Raw genomic sequence first — 12,777 nt, 5'->3', positions numbered from 1 at the left:
CGAGACACGGTCACGGACACAGAGGGAGCTGGCAGGACGGGGACAGGAAAGTGGACATGAGCGCCTTTGCCCGCAGGCCCGGCGCCGGCTCTGATGCCCCTCAGCAGCGCGGACGCACCCGCTACCGCGCAGCAGGAAGCGAGAGGTACGCAAGCGCCGAGGGGCGGCCGCGCGCAGGCGCCGGGCTGAGTAGAGCCGGGTGAGTGGACGAGCAGCGTCCGCGTACCCCTCCAGCTTTGTAGACGCCTTGGCAGCGGGCGAAGGCGTCCGGGGGAGGTTGAGAGGCGCCGCGGTTGCCGGCGGTGGGCGGTCGCGGAGCTCAGAAGTACGCGCTGTGGGCGTAAAGGCCGGCGCGGGTGGCCCGGGGGAGGGAAGCGGGGGCCCGGGATCCCCGCTGGGTTTCTGTGTGTTCGTCCCTCAGGGCCGTACCCATTCAGCCTCTGGGTGCGGACCTAGCGTGGCAGACCTGAGCGGCGAGATTTTCATGCGGGTTTTGCTTTTCAGGTAACCTGCAGGGAGGTAAAATGCGTGATAAAGCGTGTTGACGGTGTTCACAAGGAAGGGGTCAAAACAGGGCACGCATGCTAAACATGGAGGAGGATGAAGAGGATGACTACATGTCTGATTTATTTATTAAGTAAGTAGTTCTTTTTTCCCCTCTTAGGTGATTGTAAACATTTTAATTAAAAAAGTGCTAATATTTGCTGGAATTAATTCTTAGGCAGGATGTAAGGCCAGGCTTGCCCATGGTGAGGCGGATGAAGGAAGCTATTCAGAAAGAAGAAAAGCAAAAAGAAGCCAATGAGAAGAACAGACAAAAGAGTATAAAAGAAGAAGAAAAAGAGAGACGTGACTTGGTATTGAAAAGTGCATTGGGCAGTGAGAACAAAGGCTTTGCTTTGCTCCAGAAGATGGGCTACAAGAGTGGCCAGGCCCTTGGCAAAAGCGGTAAGCTTGTCACTGTCTGGAAGTCTGTGCCTATATTTGGGTGTACCTATTTGTTTTATAGACTGTAGCTGCCACTTCATGTGTAGACAGAGTCAAGAAACGCCTCTCAGAGAATCCTGATGTTACTGAACAGTGAACGTGTTGCGGCAGAACAAAAGATGAGAGCAAATCTCTTAAAACTGAAATAAAAATGGTATGGACCGTCAAGAGATGTGAGGGAAGCAGCAGTACTTGCTGCTCAGTAAATGCACTTTCATATATGTGTGCCTGCAGGAATTGTATTAAGGATGTTTTGATGGTCTTGCAAAGCTAAGTGTGTTTCAAAAAAAGTCAACCCCTTGCTTTGAATTCAGAGTTGGGATCCTGAAGAAGAAACAGTGCACTCTGGCTTACCCTTATGAAGCCTTAATAGATGAAGTAAAATCACTAAAACAAAGCATCAGTAACTGCTGCACCAGTTCATTGTGTCTCTAGATGATCAGCAAATGAACAGGTCCAGACAGATTCTTCATTTTTGTCAAGTTGTGAGATTCTAGAGCAAAAAATACTATAGAAGGCTGTAACAAAGCAGTCTTCATCACAGGTATTTCACACTTAAAAAGTCAACACCATTTCCTTTCAGTAGCGTAGTGTCCTGGAAAAAGTATATAGCAATCCAGCAGACAAGCCAAAAGAGAAAGGGAGTTTTTTGGGTTATTTGTGATGCACTAAATGTGCATTGATTTGGGATTTTTCAACTTCCAAATCACAAGAAAATGTACATATATAATGGAAAAGGAGCTTGTCTACTTGAATATACTGCACAGATCATAGTTTGAGAAAGACCTAATTTCTCAAACTGATGTATTTTTTTTCCTTCACAGGAGAAGGCATTGTTGAACCTATTCCTCTGAACATAAAAACAGGTTTGTGATACTCCTAATTTACTTAGTTGGGTATCAGAGCTTTTCAGCTGCTTACATTCATCTTTTGAACTTACATAGGCAGAAGTGGGCTTGGTCATGAGGAATTAAAAAAGCGAAAAGCTGAAGAAAAACTGGAAAACTATAGGCAAAAACTCCATATGAAAAAACAAGCAAATGAACAAGCTGCAGATCAGTTCAGGTAAAATAATGTAACTGATATTCCAAGCAGTGTCTAAACAAGAATTCTTTTTATGCTCTAAGTTTGATTATTATTTTAATGTGTTACTATTTTTGAATGTTTTAAATGAGAGATAAGAGTTGAAATACAGAATAATTGTTTCTCAGTTCTAAAGCAAATGCAGATGAACACTGTAATGCTAAAAGCATGTGCTGCTTCATTTATTTTTGTAAATGTTAATAATGCAAACGATGTACATACTAACTCTTCTCAAGTCATCCGCAACTTAAAATCAAGAAACCATGTTACCTTTTTTAATAGAAAATCCATAGAAAATCCTGAGCAATGTTGCTACAATGGCTTTAAAATCAGAGGAAATTTTTTTAGGTTTTATTAGTTTTATTTTCTCCTGGTTTGCTTGTTATACATGGAGAAGTAAAGTCTAGAGAAGGCTGTATCTTTTGCAGGTGTTCAGTGAACCACTTTTTTCATATCTTATGAAAACCTGATGAAGAAACAGAGTTTGGTGCAGAGTGATCAAAACAGCTTTGTCTTGAAGGAATAATTCCCAAGAAATACATGTGTGCTCCCACAGAACCAATCTCAGAAGGACTTCTTAACTTCAACATTGTCCTGGTCTGAGAGAATTAGTAAGCTAGAATCTTAGATTTTCTCTTCTAGAAAAGCTGTCAACTATAATGCATCTCACTATTTGTCTACCAGCTTATTTCAGCTATCTACTTTATCTTAACAGAATAAGATTCAAAAACAAACAAGAAGAACGTAAGATGGAAGGAGACCTCCGAAAAAGCCAGAGGGCCTGCCAGCAATTAGATGCACAAAAAGTGAGACCTGTATTTTTGGGAGGTTGGAAGGAAAGCTTATTGGTTAGAGATACAGGCTACAAACAAAGTAGTGCTTCAGTTCTTGGAAGTTCTCTAAAATTGTGGGATAAGCCGCCTGAAGTCTTGATGTTTGGCAACACTTCAGTCCTCTTATTTTCAAAGTATATGTTTGCACCATTAGGATATTTGAAGGTGTACACCAACCTCACGGCAATTTATGTGAGGACTTGTGTTGATTTGTGTCATCAGACAATCACCTGTTTTTGCTCCTGCATTCTTGTGGTTACTTTTGAGCTGTTTGCATATCTTTCGGTAGCCAAAGTCAGGCTGTCTCAAGTGACAATGCTGTTTGCCTCAAGTGAGGGAGCAGCATCATCACAGAATGGTTGAGGTTGGAAGGGACTCTGGAGGTCATCTTTGTCCAACCCAGCTGCTCAAGTAGGGCCATCTAAAGCAGGTTGTCTAGAACCATGTCCAGACAGTTGACAGTTCTCAATTCTCTCTAAGAATGGGGATGATCACTGAGGGAATCAGCAGGTTCACCATTCAAACAAAAACCAAACTCAAAGTACCTTCCATCTGCAAGGAATGACACTGGTAATAGCAGTGAACTACTATAAATTTTTGCCACTGGAAAACTTCAGGTATTTTCCTTTTTTCTAATAACCTGTTAGAAGTAATACCACCCAAGTTCTACTGAGATTGTTTGATACTCCCTAGTCGGCTTCAGACAAAGTTGGCTGAATTAGCTTAGATAACCTTTGTTGACTCATCTTCCTTTAACTTTACCTGAGGTGGATTAGGAAGCACTGTGTGATCTCTTGAGAAAGTAACTGGGGGCAGCATGTCTTCAGCTGGTAGGGTGTCTATTCACAGCCACGGTGTGAGATGATGTTGTGTAGCCTCACACATACTGGACATAGATGGAATAGAACTTACTGTTAGCATGCATTTGCTTTTTTGAAAAAGTAGATAATCATTCTTGTGAACCAGTATACTTAGTTTCCCCACTATGGCTTCAGTAGTTCTTGGCTGTACTATATAGTAAAGTTTTAAAAACTAACATATCACTTATTATAACTTGTTTTCATCCAGCATATTATAAGAAAACCTACAAAGATAATTTTCATTTAAATTCTTCATTATTTAAGGGTATTGATGTTCCCAAGGAGACTTGGTATTGGCTAGAACCTGAAGAGGAAGACAAAAATGATGAGGAAGACAAGGAAGAAAAATGTACAAGCTCAGACTTAAGTGTAAGCTCTGCGACTAAATTAATGGCTTGATTTGGAATTAAATTTAATATTCCTTTAAGATGTATATATACATACATACATACATATATAGAGGATATATGTATACATGTCATTTTCCAAGCTGTAGTGAATGGCCTCTTTGCAATCTTAGAGCAGTGTTTTTTATAGCAGTTACACAATATAAAACATGAAATCCTTGTTTTATTGCTCATCTTTTTTGAAGCTGAGCTTTGGAAAAAGTAGTCTAGAAATTAAATTCTAAACATTTTTGTGTCTTAGCCAAGATATGCAAGATCACTTATTTGATCAAAGTTACCTGCTTTTGGAGTTTTAGTTTTGGACATCTCATGTCATGTCTTAGGCCAAATTTTAGAATCACTAAATTGAAAATGCTCCACAGATTATCTCAAGATGGACAATGGAAATTTACAGTTTTTTGAGAACTGGATTACACAGCTGTTGTTAGCCTTATGTGTTTGACTGATACCATATACTTGAAATAAGGTAGCTGGGTACTGTTTTTAGCTCTCTCTTCAGTGCAGTTTTCTTAACTATAAAGAAGGAAAAAATTTGGGAAACTTCGTGCCTTACCGAGCTACAGAATTGTGTAGTTTTTCCATAGCAAATGATTACAGAATCTGTTTTAGCAAAGCTAGTATCTTAAACTGGTTTATATCACATCAACCTCAGATCACTGCATATCTGTACATATCTCTAGGTATCAGAAAAGCTACACTTCCTGACTGCCTACTTGAGGGAACAACACTTTTATTGCATTTGGTGTGGAACAACCTATGAAGGTGAGAGTAAACCTGTCTTGTAAATGTTTTACTTTGCTTATGCAGCTGGCCTCAAATAGTATAATATAACCTTTATGTTTCTCTTACTGCAGTCTTTTAAATCTACATTGCAAATTTTCATTCCAGGGTGCTGGGTTTTGCACAAAGCTTTGTACATTTTTATTATAAACCAATTTTTAGGTATTTACATGCACCAAAAAAAAAAAATCACAAAACAACAAAACAAAAAAAACCCACCACCCCAAAAAAACCCCAAACCCCAAAAACCCTAACCATACTGGCATTTATTTGAACTGGTATCTCTATTAATGTTGTTTTGAGAAAACAAAATTCAGATACTAAAACTAGTATCATAAAAAACTGCGAAAGCTTGCAGGTTGTTTATGAAACAGAACACTATCCAGTTTCACTGCACCAAAGAGGGTAGAATTTGTGTTCACTATTTTAAAACAAAGTTTGGAATTAATAACTAGCAAACCTTCTTGATTTCTATTTAATCTGCTTTACGTGGATTCTTCAAATAATTCTAGCAATGTTTCCCTCCCCAAGCTGAAATTACTCACTTTGTTTTTTTGCTTATCCTGTAGATTCTGAAGATTTATCTTCAAACTGCCCTGGAGACAGTGCTGCAGATCATGACTAAAGCACTTCTAAAGGAATGAGTCCTAGAGAAGTACGTGTAGTTCGTAATGGCTTTTAGAAGGTTCAGAGCTGTGCACCACTGAAGAATTCACACCAAAGTATGAATAGAATAGAATATGTTATGTTCACAGGTTAAACTCACATTTTTGAAGCATCTTAAGGATTTTCTGCTTGATGCCCAGTTTAATAGAAATTAAAACTTTGCATTTATAATTGAACTACTGTAATTGAGAGGCAGGTTAAGCCTTCCACAGTCTTTGGTTATGCCCAGCCCAACTGAACAGGATCAGCTGATAATAAAATTCAAGTTTAAGTAAGGGAATAAATACTGGGTAGTTACTCTGTTGTATAATGTGTTAAACAGGTTTTTTTCATCTTTACAGAGATGACTAAACATCAGACTTTTTTATTTTTCCCTACTATCTTAGACCTGGTGGGGAAAAAAAGCTTGTGAAACAGTGCAGTGACGTTATTTGAACCATTACTCTGTTGTATGTAAAGGTGCATATTTTGCATAACTAAATAGTCCCAGGTCTTGTGTGTGTGTGTGTGTGTGTGTGTGTATTATATATCTCTAAAAATACTTTTTAATAGACCTTTTATTTTTAGGGAACAGCAGTTGCTACTGTAAACAGTCACAGAAAAGTTACAGAGACAGTTATAGAAAGGTACTGCTGAAGTACACAAATACTACCAAAAAAAAGTATAAAGAAGTATAAAAAACTACTGGGACAAGCTCAATATTACTTAACAGTAAGAAGGTAATGGCATTGCGGGTGCTCTGTCCAAGAACTCTAAAGGATATTCAGCCAAAGGTTGTCATGTATCAATTTTCATACTATAAGAGTAGTCTTATGAGTGAATTGGAAGAAGAAGGGGAATTAGTGGTATTTTGTCTGTCAGGATATAATTTCTCCTAGATCTTGACCACTGCAAAGAAGTAATAATTAGTCCAGAATAGTGAAATGTTCTTTGTATTTGTGATTCATGATAAGGAAAAAAACCAAACAACTTCAGGCCTTACAAAAGGATGTAAAATTGGATTCTTATTTAGCAACAAATGCAGCAAATTGGCAATAATTTCCATAAATATATAAAAATTACTATGCATTCATTCATACTATTTTTAACCACCCACTTTTAACCCATTTAACACCTCAGAAAAAGCATACAGTATTCTACTACACATACTCATTTTTCTGCTTAAAAACCTCTGCTCATTTGCCTTTATGGAGTTATGTGGGCTCCACAGCAATGAATTTGACAAGACACAGCTCAAAGACAAGCATCTGAATGACCAATGTGCCTGCCGTTTCTCCCAGCTCCCAACCACAACAGGCACAATTGTTCCAGTCCAGGCACAGCTGAACTCTCTGAAGTATATCCCTAACAATTACCAGGCAAACTGCTGTTACCTTTTGTGGGGCCACCAGAGGTATTGTTAAGGGTTAGGCATGCCTCAGTATTACAATAAAAGAATTAAAACTTAGCAGGATGGGAGAGGATGTTGAAGGGCTCTCTCAGCACAGGATTTAAAAGTTACTACTGAGGCAACTCTGGAGAATTTTGCTGTATTAAGAGCACCTTAAGTGTTCCCTTCAGAAAATAAACCCTCGAAACCTAAGGTTTTCAAAAGTTTAGAACAAATCTAAACTAGATGTCCTAGAAGCTGAATGCTTAACATTTAAAATCTCAAAGAATGCTTACTTTAAAAGTATGTATTTTTCATGTTCTAGAGCACTGAATGTGCTAGGTGTCTAACAGGTGTGTAGAGATAAAGTTCATATTAAAGAACTGAAATTCAGTGAAGAATAACACAGATCTATTCCTAGTATCATTTCTACAAAAATTAGTCTTTGCATTAACGGGAGCATTCTAGTAATTATTAAAAAAATCACTGAGCAAATCAGAAAGGTTTGAGTCACATACCACAACAAAGTACTTCTTCCATGGAAAGCAGCAGATAAACTGAACCGACCATAGATGCAACACCTGTTAAGAGCCATGCATACAGGCATTTGCCACAATCGGCACCACAGCAACTTAATCTTCTAGGATATAAGAACCATGTTCCTGCACTTATTGTACATTATAGTTCAGCTTACCAATAACCTGTGTTTCCAGGTAAAAATGGCAAGTGATTGCTTGCAGAAGTATGCTTTCCTGGTCTGCAGTTGATGGGCAAGAATGGTGATGAGATCTTTTTGGCTAACGAGCACCTCAATGGCAGGAAGGCAAAACACCAAGGAAAAGACATCTCCTAAATCTTGCTGTTGCCTCTGACACTTGCTGTTATTTCATCACTTCCAACAGACATCAAACTGGATTCCAACACAGTCTGAAAGCCCTTTAAAAGGGCATTTACTGAGTATGAGCTCTAAATGAGTTGGCTTTAGTGGCAGACTGAAAAAACTCAAGTATTTCAGCTGCAGAGTATCTTCCTGAAGGATCTCTTGAAAGCATCTTTCGGATTATGGGTGCCTGCAGAAAAGAATTAAATGTCAATAAATTATTTTTATGAGTAAATAAACTAATTGAAATAATGTATTAAAATTCCATACCTCTGCTGGAAATTGATAGGTGAAGTGCTTTGGAAGTTTACCTTCTCTAACATCATGCCATACCTGAAATTCATAAAAGCAAACATATTCAGTATGTTTTCATTTACTGTATGTTGCATCTCACAATCCCTATATTTACTGAAGTAATTGGGAAAATAATCTACAAAAAAGGTAAGGATTCAGAAAAAAAGAAACTGTAAACAGTTTGAAAGTTTTTTCCGTTAAGTTGTACTTTGTTTTGTTTTTATGGTCTTTTCATCAACTGATGTCCCTTTCTAAGCTTAAAAGCTTCACACTCTACGATGATGTGTTTGTTTCTGCCGTCCTTTTTATTTCAGAACCATTATCCTTCTTTTCTTAATTTAAAAGTAGTGATTTTATATTTTCTTACTACTTAAAAAAAGGCAAGATTATTAAAATTGCCTATTTCAGATGTTACTATTTGCAAGTCAAGCAGGTATGGTTCAGTATCTCACATATATTTTTATTGCTGCAGAAAATGATACATGTTGTTCAAAGCAACTAACATATAGAGGATTTTTAGTTACATGCTTTCAGAAACTGTTTCTGGGTGATGACTGGTTTGGGTTTTTTTTCAATATGATGTAGCTTTATGGGCAGTCAGAGCAGTCCACATCATTCATTTTGCTGTTAACTAGTGTAATGTGTGCCTGAAGATGACAGGCAGATTCTGGCACCCTTAGCTTTGAATCCTGAATCACTAGCTAGTCTTAGGGATGCAGTAGCCTGGCATAGGGTCCAACCATGTACATACGTCTTACTTTGAACAAAATACTCAGCAGCTGTGTTGCTGTCCTACAAATATATGGGTTTGAGCATAAAAGCTGTTGCACTAATGTGCAATGTACCAGGAAAAAGCAAAAGACACATAAAAGATAGCTAAAAAAAAAAGTAATCATTTCTTTTTTAAGTACTATCTTTGTCAGTTAAAGCTACCTATTCCAAATCACTTTTGGTATCATTTTGGAAAACTGTGTTTTGGCTTGACAGAAACTTTGTTCTCAGCTCCGCTGTACAATGAAGACTAGTGTGTGGCAGAGACAAAATTCTTCCATTCATAATTTTTATTTTCTAAAATTAGAAAAACACTGCTTCTAAATACTGTGACCAAACAGGTTTTATGAGAAACTTGAAATGTTTTTTGCTAGACATTATTCTTCAGCATGCTCAAGTTTTAATGTGAACATCAGTAGAACGTAAGTGAAATAAAACGAGTAATATTTCTTTACTTCAGTTACTACATTTCAAGCAGTGTATGAGGACTTACAGGCCTTACAGAAATGAAGCAAGGGGAAAATGTAAATAGATACAGTACTCTAGATAAACAGATTCCTTCTAGTATGCAATAGCAACAACAAGGCAAAACAATGACAAACTTTTTTTAATTTAAAGATTATATACCTTCATTTTCTCATGACAAGTGAATGCCGAAAGAATTTCAAACCAAATTAATCCCAGTGCAAAAATATCTACTTCATTTCCGTATCTGTCCCCGACCTAAAAAGATTAGAACAAGAAAAATATAGTTGTCAAATCCACCTGGACACCACTTCTTAAAGCAAATTTCTACCCTAAGGCTGCAGGACTGGCCCTACTTGATCTTTTTATTAGTTGTTAACCCTTTCTGCTACAGATCTGTTAAATAGTGACTATTATGTCACATTAAGCACACTGAAATTAAGACTTCCACAGACCTGTACACATACAGCATACCAATATCTCTCTGTCACAATAGAACAAATAGGACACAAGTGCCACAGTCAGCCGAGGTCCTAAGTTCACATTGAAATACACAGGTGCCAGCCTGGTTTTGCAAGAACATTTCTTACGGCATGCAGTGTTAGACCCTGTAGGTTAACACAGCAAAATAAAATCACCACGCTTGTAGAGGGCTTTTTCCAGAACACAGTTATCCTCATATGCAGTCATACCAGGGAACTTTAGGCACGTAGATTAGGTACTGAGATTAGGATTTAGAATATGCAGTCCTGAGTTTATAATGCAAATTAGTTAGAGACTCTCAGACAGCAGGGTAATTACCTGTTCTGGTGCCATATATGATTTTGTTCCTCTGTTCTCAGTCAGAGTCTCATACTCCACAGAAGTCACAAGACCAAAGTCGCCTATTTTTATTTTATCTTCACATGATATGAATATATTCTGAGGCTATGTAAATTAAACAAACAAATCACCATATGACCACGGTTTATCATCAAGCATAATCAGAGACAGAAGGGCTCCCAATAAAATTTGATAATTGTTCACAAAAATTAGCATTAAGAAACTGATGGAGTGAGAAACAGGAAAAAAAAGTTCCATTAAATTTAGTTTTTGTTCTTAAAAATTAAAGTAGTACATGCCACAGTAACTGCAACTTTTTTCCCCCACTAGCTTAGCCATAATTGTATCACACTTCAGTGCTCTTCAAATACATTGTGCATATAACATTGCAAATCCAGAAGTGTTTTTCAGTCTTCAATCCCAGTCCTGGGATTTGATGCACTGGGGCAACGCATTTAGGCTCACATGGGATTCCACTCAAATCATAGTTTCTCCTAGGCACAGCTAGATTATCTGTACTAAGTCAACTGCAGATTTAGGGATTACTACAGGCATCTCACAGTATCACTTTTAAGTTTCCATTGAGCTTCCCATTTTTAATTTGGACAAAGTCATAAGCAACTAAAAATAAGAACTGTATATGCTTGAGTGAAGTTTCCCAAAGAAGATAAAGAAACTATTTCTGAATGTTATTAAAACAAAACCAAATAACCTCATGCTATCTTTTACTCAAAGAAGCTCCAGTGGACTGTAAGGCCAGGAGAGACTTAACATTTAACAGGAAGAGAGACCTTTGTATCAAGAATGCCCAATGCAGTTCTTCTGCTCAAGTTTGAGCACGTACACACACATTTAATACAGTACCTACATGTGGCTACACTATTTGAAGAGTCCATTCATACCAGGCACAAAGGGGATTCATCTCAGCTTGAACCTATCCTGCAGCTTTGATTCTGGGACATAGGTATCTCAGATGGCCAAGCATCTAAGTTGACAGCAGATCAAAGTAGGGAGAAAATTTCCTGAATTCAAATGCAGACACACAAATTAGCAATAGGACTTGGAAGCAGGTTACAGCCAGATGCCATGGATAAGGGACTAGGGCAGCAAATTCATAGGAATAGGGAAAAGTAGGAAATTGAGCTGAGATGAAAATAAAGTAAGACTGAAGAAACAGGAAAATACAAAGCACAGAGTGGGAAGAGCCAAGAATTAATGGATGAGAAGGCACTTATTAGGCCTCTTCTTCCCAGTCATCTAGGGAAAATAACAAGTGTATACTTCTGGTTCATTGCAGTATTGTAGCAATAAGCCTGACAGAAAAGCTCTAGTAGATATGAATGTGTCCATGTGTAAGACAAGATTCTACGAGTAGGCAGTGAACACAATCTAGAACTACACTGAATGCAGAATGCAAAAGATTTCAATCTCTGGCTCAAGAAGTCCATTAACTTTGAGTTACTGGAAGACTTGAGAGGAAGGGAATATGCATCAAGGACAGCATCACTGTGTCATGTCTCAGCTCTAATACTCTCTAGGTGTTTGGAATTAGCCACTATATGAGGAGAACAGCATCCTAGATCAACATTTAATGTGGCCCACCACAGGCGCTTTTAGGAACACCACACTAACGACTTTTTTCACAAAGCGAGTGATTTAAAACTAACCACATTATAGCTGGTATATGAAGCCCTGAAGGCTTGCAACTTTGACCTTTGTAATCTTTATATTGAAATAAAATATTTTATGTTTTTGCACTTGTAAAGACTGAAATTCTATCCTGAAAAGTAGCATTGAAATATTTGTATGCATACATGATATAGGAGTAACTCAAGTATGTTGTTTTCAAACATAACAGGTATTAGGACAGATAAACTCTCTCGACAATATGGCAAGAACAAACTTCCTAGACTGAACATTTCACTTTCTTTCTTTGTTTTATCAAGCAAAGTTAGTATTTCTTTTTCCAATAGGCAGTCTTGTGACCCAGTAACACATAATACACTGAAAATGCCTGCTAACGGATGAGTTCTGATTTTTTGTAACTACTGCATTCTGAGATCTTCCAGTTTACCTTCTCATATTAGGATCAAGTCTAGCCAGTTGCTGGGAAGAAAAAAATCACTAGCAGTATCAGAAGCAGCACACCACTATGGTACATAATAGATTAAACAGACTAGAACAATTTTAACTTTTTCTGAAATTTCAGTAAGTACTAATTTTTTAAAAATTGCTTCTCCTACTTACCTTGAGATCTCGATGAATTAACCTTTCAGAATGAATGTATTTCACTCCTTTCAGTATTTGTAAAAATTTGTTTTGTGCCATCTCATGATATTTTTGGTCTTTTCTATTATTTTCTATCCAGTTTTCCAGTGTCCCTTGTTCACATAATTCCATTTGGATGAAAAGACAAAGAACTTTGTCTGACTTCTGCCAGCTAAAGAAAATTATGTACCATATTGAAATTGGCAAGATACAATTCCTTCCAGGCTATCAATGATTCTCAGGTTCCTCGTCTTTAAAAAACCTTTTTGTTTATTATTATTATTATTATTAT

At 37.6% G+C, this 12,777-nt stretch overlaps 2 protein-coding genes across 3 annotated transcripts; one reads left to right on the top strand and one right to left on the bottom strand.

Annotated features, from left to right (window-relative positions):
- The first annotated feature begins 563 nt into the window (after positions 1-563).
- On the top strand, positions 564-5,594 carry GPATCH11 (G patch domain containing 11). 2 transcript variants are annotated; one of them, XM_010191321.1, is made up of 8 exons: positions 564-637; positions 722-948; positions 1,812-1,853; positions 1,932-2,052; positions 2,786-2,876; positions 4,028-4,132; positions 4,851-4,932; positions 5,520-5,575. In XM_010191321.1, the coding sequence occupies exons 1-8, from the start codon at positions 582-584 to the stop codon at positions 5,573-5,575; spliced, it is 780 nt and encodes a 259-aa protein (XP_010189623.1). In that variant the 5' UTR covers positions 564-581. The 2 variants fall into 2 exon arrangements, with proteins under 2 accessions (XP_010189623.1, XP_010189632.1); XM_010191330.1 differs by lacking the exons at positions 4,028-4,132; positions 4,851-4,932 and having other exon boundaries at positions 5,520-5,594.
- Positions 5,595-7,935: 2,341 nt separating this feature from the next.
- Positions 7,936-12,657, bottom strand: LOC104546048 (interferon-induced, double-stranded RNA-activated protein kinase-like; the record flags this gene model as incomplete). The annotated part of the gene is made up of 5 exons (XM_010191340.1): positions 7,936-8,055; positions 8,136-8,198; positions 9,558-9,653; positions 10,197-10,322; positions 12,465-12,657. Coding segments are annotated over 5 exons (598 nt in total), but the record flags the coding sequence as incomplete, so codon positions are not given.
- Between the last annotated feature and the right edge of the window lie 120 nt (positions 12,658-12,777).

Source organism: Mesitornis unicolor, unplaced genomic scaffold, assembly GCF_000695765.1.
Source record: "Mesitornis unicolor isolate BGI_N332 unplaced genomic scaffold, ASM69576v1 scaffold33660, whole genome shotgun sequence".
Lineage (NCBI taxonomy): Eukaryota > Metazoa > Chordata > Aves > Mesitornithiformes > Mesitornithidae > Mesitornis > Mesitornis unicolor.
The sequence above is the reverse complement of the archived record's forward strand: the minus strand, read 5'-3'. Positions and strand labels throughout refer to the sequence as shown.